General features: G+C 28.3%; 2 protein-coding genes across 3 annotated transcripts; one reads left to right on the top strand and one right to left on the bottom strand.

Annotated features, from left to right (window-relative positions):
• LOC109347133 (transcription factor PRE6-like) lies at positions 1,160–2,938 on the top strand. The gene is made up of 2 exons (XM_019586855.1): positions 1,160–1,471; positions 2,727–2,938. The coding sequence occupies exons 1-2, from the start codon at positions 1,346–1,348 to the stop codon at positions 2,880–2,882; spliced, it is 282 nt and encodes a 93-aa protein (XP_019442400.1). The 5' UTR covers positions 1,160–1,345; the 3' UTR covers positions 2,883–2,938.
• On the bottom strand, positions 12,185–13,898 carry LOC109347329 (uncharacterized protein At3g28850-like). Of its 2 annotated transcripts, XM_019587100.1 has the most exons (2): positions 12,934–13,898; positions 12,185–12,891 (listed from the first exon to the last, which is right to left on the bottom strand). In XM_019587100.1, the coding sequence occupies exons 1-2, from the start codon at positions 13,595–13,597 to the stop codon at positions 12,230–12,232; spliced, it is 1,326 nt and encodes a 441-aa protein (XP_019442645.1). In that variant the 5' UTR covers positions 13,598–13,898; the 3' UTR covers positions 12,185–12,229. The 2 variants fall into 2 exon arrangements, with proteins under 2 accessions (XP_019442645.1, XP_019442644.1); XM_019587099.1 differs by having other exon boundaries at positions 12,185–13,897.

Genomic DNA, 15,932 nt, shown 5'->3' with positions numbered 1-15,932 from the left:
AGAAACATTGCAGCGGTTCGTATTGAACGTGGTCGTGTTTTCGGGTACAATTACATTGAATTCTGTGATTAATATATATAATATAAATTGGGTGTACTTTAGCAAAAAATAAATAAATATGAGTTATGTTAACCTTATAGAGCCGAGAATAATGAACTAAATAAAAATAAGAGTATCTTGAAAGCTAAATATATTAATTCTCGTAATTATAAATTTGACTTTTTGGTATGCCCTAATTTTTGTTAGCCTGTGAACTAAATCTTAAAACATTTGCTTACCAAGTAAATCGAACTTTCGAAATATATATTTTTGAAATAGCACCTTACTTAATTACTGTGTATATAGAACAATAATTCTAGTTTTATATACAAAATACAATAATAACTTTTCCCACATAAATTTAGATGTATGAAAAACATTAAAACATTATTTATCAATATCATATGATATATCACATGGTCCTGTTTATAGAGACATGTACATGAAGGCCCACTTTGCTAGCTTGAAAACAAACACCCTCTTGTTAAGCCACTTAAGATCAATCCCTAATTAGGGAACACAAAGAAGAAGAAACATATTTTCACTCTCTCTCATTCAACATTGAGTTAGGATCATCTCCAACATTGGGGAACAATACATCAGAAACAACATAAAAATATAACAATGGATATGATACTTTTTACCGGAGGAGATAATTCTTTTCAGACAACATTTTAATTAAAAGAATAAAATATCTTTTGGTATAATGAGTTAAATTATCTCCTTCAACTACTAAATTCATGACATGTATCCTATTAAATCATTTTCCATAAAAACATTTCTAAAACAAAATAAAACAATACATATGTCATACTTTTACCGATAAAATGAGATAAGTTAACTCCTGATGCAATGAGATATTTAATTCTCTTTAATTAAACATCAAGCCTATAGGCCACTCCTTTTCAATGCAATTGTTTTCTTCCCTACCAACATCACTATCTTTGTTATTGTACCCTCTCTCTCTCTTTCTCTCAATTTTCCTTTGTGGTCCTTCCCCTCCCTTTATAATCTATCTTATCATTTTCTCCATTCCTACATCCCTACCTTGTATCCAACACAACACTACTATAGCCCCTTTCTCTTTTTCTCTTCTTCTCCTTCTACCATATACCTTATATTTTGTTACTTAATTTTTCAACAAAACCCTTCATTTTATTTTTCTTTATTCTCTCCCTCTCACTTTCATCTTCTTCATTCTTCTATGCCAAAAGTTATATACTAAACTCAACTAAAGCAATATAAATAGACCTTGAAAATAAAATTATACATAAGATAATTTAATTAAGGTAAAGTTTAGAGAGATATGTCTAGCAGAAGGTCCAGGCAACAATCATCAGGGTCAACTAGAATCTCTGATGACCAAATTATCGATCTTGTTTCAAAGTTGCGTCAACTTGTTCCTGAGATTCGTCATAGGCGTTCTGACAAGGTATTTTCATAAACCCTTTTTTCTCTTTTTAATTGATACACACATTAATTATAAACATTATGTTATATTAATCACTTTCACCAACATTTTGTTTAACATTATTCTATGTATAACATTATCTTCAGTATTTTAAATTGCACTTCATAACTATATAACTATGTTTAACATTATGTTTGCAGCCCATATATATGTTCTTGAAGCTTTCACTAATATTAACATTTTTCTTTCAGTAGTTTAAAGCCCTTTTCTTCACATTATTTGAGCTAAAGTATGCTATATATTCGTATGAAATATATATTATATTGTTTTTTTTTCATTTATGGAGGTGTATATGTATTTGTGAAAAATAGCGGGATTGGAATGTAATTGCTTGATTTTGTTCTGAAATGTTCTCGAAGGCATAGTGTAGTAAGAAGCTAATTATATAATGTGATGGTTCAGGTATCACATATAAATCATATTATATTTATAAAATAATAAAAAGTGAAATTATATAGCCTGAAAATTTGACCCATATATTAAGGGCATAGTTCCAAACAATTCCAAATTCTATGCAGATTTCTATGCACGTCAAAGTGTTCACACTTGACCAAATATATATACATATACATGTAGCTTTGTAACATAAAAAAGATAAGATAATAAAAGTAATGCACAACCCAATAAAAATATTAATATTGTTAAGTATCCTTAGCACACTAGTCAATAACTTAGTAAATAAAAATATTATATTAATAATCATAAAATTTAAACTCTTAATCAAGTCAAATGCTTTATTTTTCTATAATATTTTTGTTTAGATTCCTTATGGATGAGTTAGGTTTTAGAGGGAAATGAAAGAAAAATATTTCAGTATCATGAGATATATTTATGATATGACTTTGAAACTTTCACATTTCCTTTATTCATGTTTATAACTCAACTCGTAAATAGACTCTAAAAGTCGGATAAAATTTTCCAAAAGAAAAGCATCATAATAGTCATGTGGTTAATTTGGACCCATTGGTGAAACGAAACTTCCTGTATGGTCATTGAATAGGATTGCATAGTACATAAAAATGTTATATATATATATATAGTCATAACATAGGCCTCAGTAACCATGTGTTGGACTCTGAACACATACATGCTTCTTCTTTTCTCATTCAACTAAACTGAACTATGTTCTTTCTTAACAAAGGACATTTAGCAGCATATGCATGTGCATAAGAAAGTAATACTTTGAATATAACTCATGACTTTTTGTGTTGTTTAGGTATCAGCATCAAAGGTCCTACAAGAAACCTGCAACTACATCAGAAACTTACACAGAGAGGTTGATGACTTAAGTGAAAGGCTTTCTCAGTTGTTGACCACTATTGATTCTGATAGTGCTGAGGCTTCTATCATTAGGAGCCTAATTAGCCAATAAGAAAATATTACTACTTCTTGTAATTTTCTTGTTTAAGGTGAGAGAAAAAAAAAAAATGACGGTTTATATATTGTCACTGTATTATTTACTATTTATGTTTAATTATTATTGACTCTTCTAAAAAATAATATACATTAATAGTGAATGATATATTCTGATTATGTATAAATCTGTATACTGACACTATATAGATATTAATTGGGTGGGGTATAGCTAGAGTGCTGTGTAAGTTACCTCCCTTTTTGGAAGGTATAGTGATGCACTTATTAGAAAATTTTGTAATAAATATATTAAGGACTATGTATTATAGTAATATGATATGCTATATATTTGCATGCCACATTTATAGATGGCCAAAATTAATTTATCACTTGTTGAGTTTGTTTAGGTTTTGGGAGTTCCTTAGTTTGATGACTTCGGTTATGTGGAGGTGTAGTTATAGAATGGTTATGATTCAGAATCCTCTCCGATATTTGAAAAGAAAAGAAAGTGGCGTGACAAAATAAAATAAAAAGTAAAATGTAATGATACTTATATACTTTTTATTTATAGTGATATGACAATTTTAATTTTAAAACTATGGAAAAAAAACTTCTTTCTCAAATATTAGAGAGGATGTTATTCCTATTATATATATATTAAAGTTTGGAAATTATTTTTGAATATTAAAATAAGATATCATATTAATTGGTAGGTTCAAGTAATACATGTTTATTTTCTTTAGGTGAAGGTTTGGGTTAGTCTTGTATATGGAAAAATCCTCTATAAAGATAACTATATTGTTGAGGTTTCCTTCTCGAACAAAATTGGACATGTGAAAAATGTGCTGCTAGAAAAAATAGAGCCGATATAATTGTGTATCTCTAACTATTTTTGAAACATACAAAAATAAAGATAATATAATTAAGGTGAGAAACTATGTTAAGGATAATATTCAAACTTAAACTTGATATTCAAATTACATACATGATTTCATATTAAATTAAGAGGTTACTAAAAGTTCAAATCATAAAAATGTTTGTTAATGAAGGCTTTGTCGTGAACATTATGTTGATGTGTTTAATTAACTAGGAGATTTTGTCGGCAAATTTGAGTTCAAGCTAAGTTTTATAATGCCAATATAATGTAATATATAAAAGCTTAGACAAAAAGTGTTTGACATGAAAGTGATTTGATATAGTCTTGGATAGTTGTATATATAATGTAGTATAGAGATATAGATCCCCTATTTTCGTATTTAGATAGAGACAACAAGCATAGATAGATACTAAAAAATGTTTAGGTTTTATTGGTTAAAAGTTAAAAAGTGTTTGGAAAGTTGCGGTTACTAGAGGAAGCGTGCTCAAGTTATTCTTTTCTTAATTTGTTTTTGGAAACTATTATGTAAATAGTGTTTTCCTTTATATAAAAACTGATATTTATTTTATATTATTCATTTATTTAGATATGTTAAGTATTAGCATGCTTGCTATATATTATATTTATAGTTTTAAATGGTTTATATTTTGGTATTTTAGCTCAAAATTGAATATAAGTTAATTTGTTTCGTTTGAATAAGATGGAAAGATTATTTTTTACAAAGTAAATTAAAAAATATATGAAAGTTATTTGTTTATGTTATGGTTATTTTGATTATTTTTATACTATTTTCAAAGTACATTTTTAATATTTATCATTATATTATTATTTTAAAATTTTAATACATCATGACAAAGGATAACAAATATTAAAATAAAAGGCAATATAAAAAACAATATCAATATTTAAAAAAATATGATATACAAATAAATAAAATTTACTAAACATAATTTAGACAATTTATAAAATAAATAATCACAAATGATAAATAAGCAATCCAGTGAGAGATGAATCCAATAAAGATGAAAGTACTATTGAAATTTGAGGTGTAAAATGGTTTGGAAAAATAAACAATCCAATAATACAACACTTTATAATCTAGGTGAGTTGTCAAACATACTTGTGCTGCAATTTTAAGTATATTTTTTTAAATAAAGCAAAAAAATACAAATTTTCATATATTCGAAACAAGCACTTAGATTTTTTTTAGTAAACTTTACATATTTAATTAGATCTAGTTTTTACAAACAACTTATAATAAAAATTTACAAACAACTTATAATAAAAATAGATAATAGGTATTGTGTATTTAATTAGATCTAGTTTTTACAACAAAAACATAATAAATAAAATAACGTTTACAACAAAACTAAAATTAACATAATTGTTTATTATAGAGAACTTCACACAACCAAATTTAAATAATAGTTCACAATGAAAGTGTTGAGAAAGAACATATAAAAGATAATATTTTTGATAGTATCTAACGGTTTATATATTAAAGTGAATTTAGAAATTATATTGTGTTAGAGAGTGAGAGTCCAATAGAAATGAAATATTTAATAAATAGTTATGTTAAAAATCATATAGATGGACTTAACACGTCTTAATTCAAATACAAGACATTAAATCTTTAAGTTTGGTTGCATTTGACATAATAAATGTGTTAGAAAAGTTACATATTAATATCAAATGATGTATATTATTTTAAATAGATTAAATATGTTAAAATATTAAAAAAATATTTTTTAGTTTCAGCCGGTCAGCCACAACCCGCAACCCGCTTAGGGCGAGTTTGGGCTACAATTTGATATGCATAAATTGTATCTGGACTTTTTATCCGGCCCGGTTTAGTCCGAACCCGATATGAGCTAACCCAAACTCGTCCGTTTTGACACTTCTAGTCCCTACCATGTGTTGTAAAACATGCTAAAAATGACTAATTTGATCTATATTTGAAAATTTTGGGACCATTTTTGGTCTTTTCTTTTTTGAAGGACTAAACTGGTAAAGTCAAAAACTATGAGGGACTAAAATTTGTATTTATTCTAATAATTAATTAAAAATCAAATATCAATGAAACTTGTCTATATGAAGCTTATATATTATATATATTCTTTTATTTTGATTCTCCAAAATCTGCCCTATTAATTTATGTGCTAAAAAATTATATACATATTTTTTTAAAAAGGACATTAAATCATGATCACAATCATTTCAACAACTTTAAGCACCATTGACATTGCTCCATTCATCCACATTGATCATTCCTAACTACCATGGCCATCTCAACAACATCCATAATTCTTCATCAAATTTTAGCAACATGCATGGCAGAATTTTGGTCAACATTTCTATAACTATCACTGAAATATATCACCACTCGGTTTCATTAATATCTCCGACACATATCACATGACTTAATTCCAAGAATCAACTAGTTCTCAAAAAGTCTTTAGTGAAATTAAGTGTTCAGATAGAAAAAAAAATTGACACATGGATTATAAGATGTGTATAAGTAACCAGCCAATACCCTTTCAAAGGTACTAAAAAGTTTGTATTCATTCTTAATCAAATTTTAACATAGTTAGCTCAATTTACCTAATTTCCAGCATTATCTAAGAAATTCAAATAAATAAAAACGGATAATAGTTTATTCTATTTGTGTGAGTAAGATTGTGTAGTTTTACCCATCTTAAAGTTCATAAGTGGGAGCCCTTATTTATTTTATTCCTATATATACTTATGAAATACTAATATATGATTAGAAATGAATGCGTTAATAAGAAAGTTGGAGTAGTCTATTGTCGAAAAGATGGTAGAACAATGCATTAAGTGGTTTGGATATGTGTGAATGAGACCAATAGAAGTTCAGTAAAGAGAGTATAACGTAAGCTAGTCTAATTCTTAGAGGAGGAGAGACACAAAAAACCATACAGAAATGATAAAGAATGACTTAGAGATTATTATTTCGTCAATAAATATGATTTATGATACAACATTATCGTATCATTTGATCCATGTAGCAGAGCCTGAAATTCTAAACATACTTGTGAAACTATCCCATAAGGATGGTAGTTAGGTAAAACCTTCTGAAATGATAACCTATTTACTAACACAATTTGAGAAAAAATCAATTTGAATTCAAGTAGGAGATATTCTTTTGCATAGTTGTAGACATCTTCAATGGCAATTTCCCTGCTCCTTGGAAGCTGCTCAACAAGTGGTATTTGTGTCAACTTCAAGTCTCCTCTAAAGTTCTTCGAGTGTCTCACATATATAGGGAAGGAAATTTGTACCGATAAATTAGTCTCATTTGATATCTCTTCTCCGGTTTATGATTGGTGGGATATTATCCCTAACTTCATTCTTGATGAATTTAATAGAAAAAGACTAAGGCTACCTATTCAAAAATATGTAAGCTCTTGGCACTCTTTGTAGTTGTTTTATCTTTTTAATATATTTGGTTGTGGTTGCACCTTACCTTAAAAAAAGAGATATATTCTTTTGCATGTGATCATGATTTATGGTTTCATTTAGGTTAATGTTTTCCTTTGCCTTGACAACAACTAGTCATTTTATTTACTATTAACTATTATCAATTATCAACTATTCATATATCATTTGCAATTACCTCTTCTATGAAGTATGAACTATATTGGTTTCAAACATAACAATAGATAACAACCAAAAGCTTCTATTACTAGTTGGGTTTGTACATGAATTCAAATGAAGTCGTTGTATTATATCATAGATTATGTCCTTAAATAAGTTTACTCACTTCTAAATTCTTCTTATGTGTTTCCCTTTTCCCAGTCTTTTTTTATCTTTAATTATTGGGTTATCCTCTATCTAATCGTTTTTCGTAATACTAAGGTGAAAATTGCTAACCTTACTTTCTTTCTAACACATTTTATATCAAGGTGTTGGTCTAATAGTGTAAGCCCCTATCAAATTCTAAGATGACCAAAAATTCAAAGGTCTGATTCCTGAGAGTACCTAACGCTTGTTGGAATAGACAATTATATAACTCGAAATGATTAGTTCTTTACTTATAGAGTATGAAAATACCTTTAATAATACCAAAAAAGATCCTATCGCCAATGTTATTGTGTATAACCATTCTTCTAGACCAACCTCTTCACATTCATCTCCGTAATACTGATATGTAGAAATCATATTTATCATGGTACCATTAAATTGTTTAAATGTGACAATTCATTCTTTTGTATAATTTGACTTACGATTATATTTGGTTTACTATTTTATCAGTCTCCACATCCTCAATATTTAGATTTGTTTTCATCTTAAAATTATATCTCTTTATCAACTTATTTAATATTAGCCTTTTAATTCTAATTGGGTCTACTATTAGAGTCATCTCACAATTGTATTTCACGATTCTCAAGTCTCAATTTTTCTCTTCTTTCCCCTACAAAACCTAATTCACAAATGGACCCTAATAAAAGTAGCTTCGGATAAACTTAACAAAACATGTATATACTTGTTGCAAAGCCTAAATTATAGTACAAAGTTTATTTTGTTGTTAAATTCTATCTTGAATGAGTATGTATTTACTGCATGTGACTTTTAGGGATGTTTATGCCCTGAAAACTTTTTGTTGCTTAGTGAAAGTTGTTGATCCCCCTTGTTTCCTTGCTCTCTTATTATTAGATTTCATTAATTGATATTATTTGCATCAGGTTGCTTCATGCTTGATGATATTGTTACATAACAACAAGCGAACTTTTATCCTATTAGATAGGGTCGACTATATGGATCGAACAACGTCATAATATTTTATTATAAATCATTAATGATATCCTAGATCAATTTTATTATAAATCATTAATGATATCCTTTACAACAATCAGCGACAAAATATGGTAAATGTAGCCGCAATTTTAGCATAGCTGCAATTATAGAGACTCCTAATAAAATTATAATATTTTTATGGCGATTATGGTAGTGCAGTGAAATTTAAAAACTACCCAAAATCATTTCTGAGAAACCTTTTTTTTGTTTTGGTGTGGTTTTCTCCTTTTAGTTTGACTACAATGATAAGAGTTTTTTAATACATATTTAACAATTAATAAATAAATGGTTATAAATTTGACAACATCCTTTTTTTTTTCCAAGTCATAGTCTTCTCATTTTTTAGACAACATATTAGTCTCTCAAGATAATGTATTTGTCTCTCCTACCAAGTGTTATTCACATTAAATCTCGGCGAATGTCATCCTTTTGGTCCATAGCATCACGTTGCATGTCATCCTTTTGGTGAATAATATGATTTATATTCGATTATGGTAGTTAGGATTATATTTACTATTAGCTTGAATTTTAAGCAACTACTAATTTTTCTATTGTATAATTTTTTTACACTTTGCTTTTATGCACAATCAATTCTAATAAATAAAAATTAAATATTTTTTCTTCTCGTTTGCTCTTTCAATTCCTTCTTTTCTTTCTCACTGGGTTGCTAATAAACTAAAACAACTCAATAATAAAATTGGTTTAATTTGACTTAAACAATTGCTTCAGGCACTAAATTTTACAATATGTAGACGATAACTATCATGTTACATTTATCACCAAATTGGCTGCATCTTTGTGATTGGTGTTATATCATAATTACAGTGTGATGCGGTTGTGACAGTTACCGCAACCACGATATAATTTAAATCAGTGGCTGCTGTATCAATTACTGGGACAGCTGCTATAATTCTTCACATGATTTAGGAAATCTAGATCAAGGATATGATAGAATCTGAAGAATTTGGTTAAATTTTGATCAGTTTTAAGAAATTTGTTGGCATTTGGGGAACCTGAAAAGTAAAAAGAGTCTTAGAGATCAAAAAGTTTGCTTGGAAACTGGTGTTTGGGTATACATAGAACCAATATCCTAGATGTGTTGTGAGAGACAAACTACATTAGAGAGAACAAGTGGTATTTGACATTAGAATTAATCTCCCAAACAAGTGGTATCGGACAAATGACATATTACCCTTCTGGAGCCATGAATTTATCGTGCAGTGTCAATTATATCCCTGTAATATTTTATTGAGTTACTATCATTAAGCTAAAGAGCCTGTGACATCGGTAGCTTAATGATAATAACTCAGAGTCGAATACTTCAACCATGCATGGTGTATGGTTGATTTTGGTTTTATGCATGTAGAAATCAGTGGTGTGTGAATGTCCTTCCAACAAATATTGTTCTCAAGAATCGAAATATTGATCTTTAGTATTTATAGTGATCTAGTATGACCTTATATTACGAGACTAATATCTTGTAAGTCTTGATATGCTTTAGATGAGACAATGTAATTAATTTCATGTGTAAGTAGATTTGTAGCATAAACTCTATTTTCAAGTCATAAAATTGCTACCATAAAAATATTAGTCTACAATGTAAATAATAACATGTGAAGTATTACTTCCTAATATTTTAATGGTGCAATTGATTCTATGTCAACCACATTGCATCCTTTATAGAAATCATTCCCATGCTATTCTCAATGCAAACTAATTTTTATTTATTATCTTTACGACCCAACTACTGCTTTATCATCCTGACAATGATCCTCTATCCCAAAAATACTTTGTCCTATGTCTTTAACCAATAACATTTTTTAAAATAATATAAAATATTAATTTATGTTTTTTATAATTTTTTTACTCAACTAAATAATTCATTTTGATTAATTTGATACACCATTGGAAACACTAATGGGTACAGGAGATCTATTTTTTTTTTTTTTTTGCTTTACCATAAATAACAACTTGCATGTTACAGTGTCACTTCTACATTGTTGCCATTTTTATTGTTAATTATATTTACTCATTGGTCTTAACTTTTGATACATGCAAATGAGAAAATATGACCATATTTGTGCAAGTTTTGTAAAGAAAAGCTACCATGTTGTCTTTCATTGTATCTTTAACTTCAAGAGTATTTCATAGGTATAACTTGAAAACTAAACTTACTATATGGTTTAACCGATTTTGATGAGTATTTTTTTTTATTTTGACCAACTTAATTACATGTCTAATATGATTATTATACCATACTAATATGAAGACTGATTCATTAATATTTCGGTTGAATCGACTGATATAGTACAATATTTAATACTATGGTACAATATTAACCGAGATAATTCTACTGAGGTTAATATTATTTTAGATGGTAAAGTTCTCCCTACCAAAATAGTTATATTTTTAAGGACTTACTTGACACTTTTGTTAAGTTAAAATAAGTACAAAGTCTTTTAATTCTTTCACTAATTTTAAATATAAATAACTCTTTTATGGAATCTTATTTTCAGCCTAAAGTCTGATTTTAAGAAAACCCTTTTATTATTGCCTCCACCTATAAAGGGAGATATAGCTTATTTGGCACAAATCATTTATATCATTAAAATTATTGATATGGCACATCCTTTTGTAAATGGCACCACATGTAATTCTAAATTCTTTGAATTGATATGTCATTTCGCATAAATAGGTGCCACAACCATTTAATTATCATATGATCTAGAAAATTATTTTCAAACTTTCGAAATGACCCCTTAAAAATGTATCATGTGATATTACCTAAAGTCAAATTTGGCTATTTTGTAATGCTCTAAGTATACAAATCAAGGTTCTAAATTATGATCCATAATTATAACATCAATGACAATTTTCAATAATTTTTGTTAATTTTGTATTATCCACAATCATATATCTTAAGGGAAATTTAGAGCCTCACCACATTCATAAGCCTAAGAAGGGTATTTTTCTTGCTTATAACATCAAATATTTAACTCAAAAGGCTCAAATTGGAATCACTTGTAAAACTATATGATTGTTCAGGATAACTTTAAAAGAAACATAAACAGATAATAAATAACTAAATTCATTAGGATAACATCTTATATTCCTTAGGTTCGCCACTTTTTACATTATTCTTATAAGACTTCTTTTATAAAGAATTTAGTCCAAAAAAAAATGTGATTTCACAAAGTCACAAGGTCTAAGTTGAACCAAAACAATGTCCCTTAATGTGCTATACTGATATTACTTCATACACCACTTATCCTAAGCTTATTATTAACAATGAAAATGTGCTATGGTACTGTATAACAGAAAGTACCAGAACTTTCTAATATAAAGCTGAAATAATCTAAATGCTACTATACCATTGTTAATAATCTTTCTTAGTTTTGCAAGAAAGGAAATTGTATACAAGCTTTCATTGTTTTCTGAGAAAGAAAAATGAAAAGTATAGAGTATGCATTAAACTGCACTAGTTGTGCAAAAGGGACTAATTAGAACATGGTATTCACTCTTCTATATTCTTGTTGTTCTCTAATATGATTGAGTCCATCAAAACTTCACTATACAACAAAAACTTTCACTATGAACAAAATACCAATAAGACATAACTCGAAAGCTGGTTTAAGTACCTTTGTTAAATTAAATTGTCACCATGGAAGAGTGGACTAGTAGCAGCATATCGGGCATCGGATTAGTCCGTTTTCGTTGCAATCAGGACAACGTTGGAATCCATACTCGCCCATTTCGCCATCCTCTGCTTCTTTTTCTTCGTCGTTGTCATCGTAATAGATTTTGCAACTTCCATTACATGTTTCACAAGGCACAAACCTTATGTCCCCACAGGCTTCACATAAGGCATCGTTGGCATCAATCTTCTCGCAACAATCGAACAATTTATCGAGTTTCCCATCCTCGTGCATTTTCTGAATTTCATCAGCTCCACCAATGTAGTTTCTCTCAACAAACACCCTTGGCAATAGTCTCCCCTTACTCAATCCATCACCGAGTAGCTCTTTTAGCTCCTCCTTGAAGCCAGAGTGCATTGAAACGTCTCGTTCATCCACCTTCACTCCCAATCCCTTCAGAATCATCCTCACATGATAGCAATCCTCGTAAGTCTTTCGCACCCCACGCAGGGTTGTGAAATACAACACCACCTTATCCTTCACCTTCCGACACGATTTAAAATCCATAACAGCAACACGATCATCATCACCATTGATTTTCTTTTCCTCAAAAGATAACCCCTTCACAGCCAAACTCTCTTCTTTCTCTTCCAACGCCTTTCGTAACAACGACGAAACTAAATCATCATCAAAATCTGAAACTACAGGCTTAAGATTTAACCTTGACTCACCCTGAATCCAAAAGGGTTTGTTTGAAGTAGTACCATTCTCCATAAAACTACACCTATGTGGATCAACTTCAACAACATGATTATAATTGACATCAAAAGAGAAACTCTTAAAGTGAATCGGCGACCATAACGGGCTTATATCTTCAAGACCTTCCATAAGTTCCCAAGTGTTAATAGTCTCAGGCTCACAAGGTGGTGTCATGGTTGGAGTCATTGGAACAACAATAGCTTTTGGTAACTTTTGCTCAATCATATTAGACCATTCTTTAGCTTCTTCAGCAACATCATCAATACTATTTTCCTTCCTCAAACCCAGGTTTTGTGACCCGAAAAAGTCACTATAACTGAGCCTGTCACCATTGGGAAACTTGATGCAACCATTGCTGTCATAGTTTTGATGTGAAACTTCATCCAAAGAGCCCAAAGTTGTTGATTTGAGTGCTACAACATTGTAATTATCTTCTTTGGTTTGTGGTGGATGAAGAACATGCATTGAATTTGTTCTTGGTACAGGAGAATAGTGAGAAATGCATCTCTTCTTTTCCTTTGAATTTGCACAACCCATATAATCAATATCACTCAAACACACAAAAAAATTTGATTTTGATGATAATTTATTAATGATAACATGCAAAAAAAAAACCCAAATTTTGAAACTTTGTACACACACAAACATAAAGATCAATCACAAATATAGTTCACTGAAATTGCTTGCATTATTGAATAATAATGATAAAATCAAGATAAATGTACATAATTGAGGATAAGAAGAAAAAAAAGGAAATGGAAAAAAAGTGAAATTGAATCAATGAGTTAAAGAAAAGAAGGTGAGAGAGATCAAACATTGAATTACAAATTCATGATCACAAGGTAACTGATAGTTTCATACACCATTCTGATCTCTCTCTCTCTCTCTCTCTAGAGTTTTTAGAGAGAGAAATAAATAACATATACTAAGTTCCAAGAAGAATATAACTATTGACAAGGAGAAATATTTTATTCTAAAAAAGAAACAGTAAAATTTAAGTTAAGAAGTATACCATAAAAAAATTAAGGAAATCAATTTATTTTTTAATTAAAAAATGACCTACAACATTTTTTTGCTGTCAAAATAATAAAAATCATTATGGTTAACTTGCAAAATATGATATATAATTAATTGTCTGGAATTAAATATTTGAAATTCTATGATCCATTTTCATTTTTTTATCATCACTTTTCTCTCTTTATCTTCTATTATCTCTTACCTTAATAAACCAAACCAATCTATTTTGATTATGTGACTTCTTCTAAAAAAAAGTATCGCCTTATAGAAGTTGAATAATTAATCTTTTGATCGTCTAATTAAAAATCTAGTTAGATTTTATAAAACTAGACTAATATTTTATTGATTCTGTTTTAGACCGTGTCAGTCTTTTCTTAACTAAAAATAGATGTGTATATGGAGAAATTTTCTTCAAATATTAATGGAGTTATCTTGATTAGCTCAAATTGTTAAACGCACGTTGTTTGTTGTTAGGATCTTATTTCAATTTTGTGTATAAATAATAGCTTTATTTGGGTACTTTCTTTACCAGTTTCTATTTTACAAATCTATTGGCCAAAATTTTGGTGGTATTGGTCACAACATACTTAACATTTTATGAAATATTTATTATTTTTAAAATAATAGTCACTAATAAAAGTTGTGATTTTTTTTTATAATTCAAGGTATATATTTATGAGATAAGAAATTAATCATATTTAGAGTGCATAGTTGTCTTTGCCAATAAATATTATTTTTAGGAATAGATCGAATCTCAAATATCTAGTTTAATAATGTCTCGTTAGTTTTTGTTGTGGTTATTAAAATTATTAAAAAATATTTTTTATTAATATGTTAATTTAATTGGAAAAAGTTATGATAAAAATAAATGAGAGTACAACTTGATGGGAATGATTTATGGAGTTAGGACGGTTGAGGACCATTGGAAAAAAGCTACCTAGAAAATGTCAATTGTTTTTAAGAACGTTTAAATGAGATATTTATTGTGGCATTAAAAAATGAGATGGTTACTTGCATAGGGTAGAGTGATTCAATGGATAAATGGATCCTCTTACTCAATTTTCATATTAATTATCCTAGAAAGTGACATGTTACAAAGAAAGAAGATAATATTTTATTTATTAATGATTGATTTATAAATAATATATATATATTTCTTATGAGTATAAGGATTTAGTAGAAAAATATATTATTACTAATCATAAATTGATCCCAAAAATTATGTTGGACATAGAATTAAATTGGTTAAAACTGAAATTTTTTATCAAAATGGTTCACACCTTTCATGTTTTAACAAGGTTGAACAATTTCAAACATATTTAGTTATATGTTGTAAATAACTAAATTTATTATATTATTATAATATATAACTTAGAGAAAAAATGTATGTACTACGGTGTAAGACGTTTATACATTTTCATTTAATTATTCACCATTTATTTTTAATCATTATTAAGCCTTAAAAAAGTAATACAATTAAATGATTGATAATATATAAATTTTTATATTGACAATACATAGATATTAGTTCTATAACTTCTAAAAGTTTAATTAGTATATCATTAGTGGAATCAATGTAAAATTATATCAATAATGTGAGTGGTAATAAAATAACACTTGTTATTCATTCAATTTTTAGTCTTGGTCAAGTTTACTTTATTCTCCTTACTCACTAAATTACTTCTTCTATTAAAGTCTTTTAATGATGAATGACATAGAACGAGAAATATAGTCAATGTATTTATCTATATTAAATTAATGTGTCATATGTTTATCTTGCTCTTTATTGACATGAACCTCCTGAAGAGTGTGGCTCCTTTTCAATACTGGAGGGAGCAGTGCATAGTTAAGATCAGGACACGTGGTAAAAAAAAAATTTTAATGGTTTAGATTTTTATTCTTTTTAAAAATAAATATTTAAGAAAAATTAAACCTCTCACATTCTTAGTACTGGAGAATCGAGTAT

The sequence above is a fragment of the Lupinus angustifolius genome, chromosome LG05 (assembly GCF_001865875.1).
Source record: "Lupinus angustifolius cultivar Tanjil chromosome LG05, LupAngTanjil_v1.0, whole genome shotgun sequence".
Classification (NCBI taxonomy): domain Eukaryota; kingdom Viridiplantae; phylum Streptophyta; class Magnoliopsida; order Fabales; family Fabaceae; genus Lupinus; species Lupinus angustifolius.
This window is presented reverse-complemented; position numbering and strand designations above follow the sequence as displayed.

Excerpts from the sequence above, each read along its gene's own strand:
- LOC109347133 (XM_019586855.1), top strand. The coding sequence starts at position 1,346 with ATGTCTAGCAGAAGGTCCAGGCAACAATCATCAGGGTCAACTAGAATC. Across the intron at positions 1,472-2,726 it reads GTCATAGGCGTTCTGACAAG|GTATCAGCATCAAAGGTCCT; the intron begins GTATTTTCATAA and ends TGTGTTGTTTAG.
- LOC109347329 (XM_019587099.1), bottom strand. The coding sequence starts at position 13,597 with ATGTTTGTGTGTGTACAAAGTTTCAAAATTTGGGTTTTTTTTTTGCAT.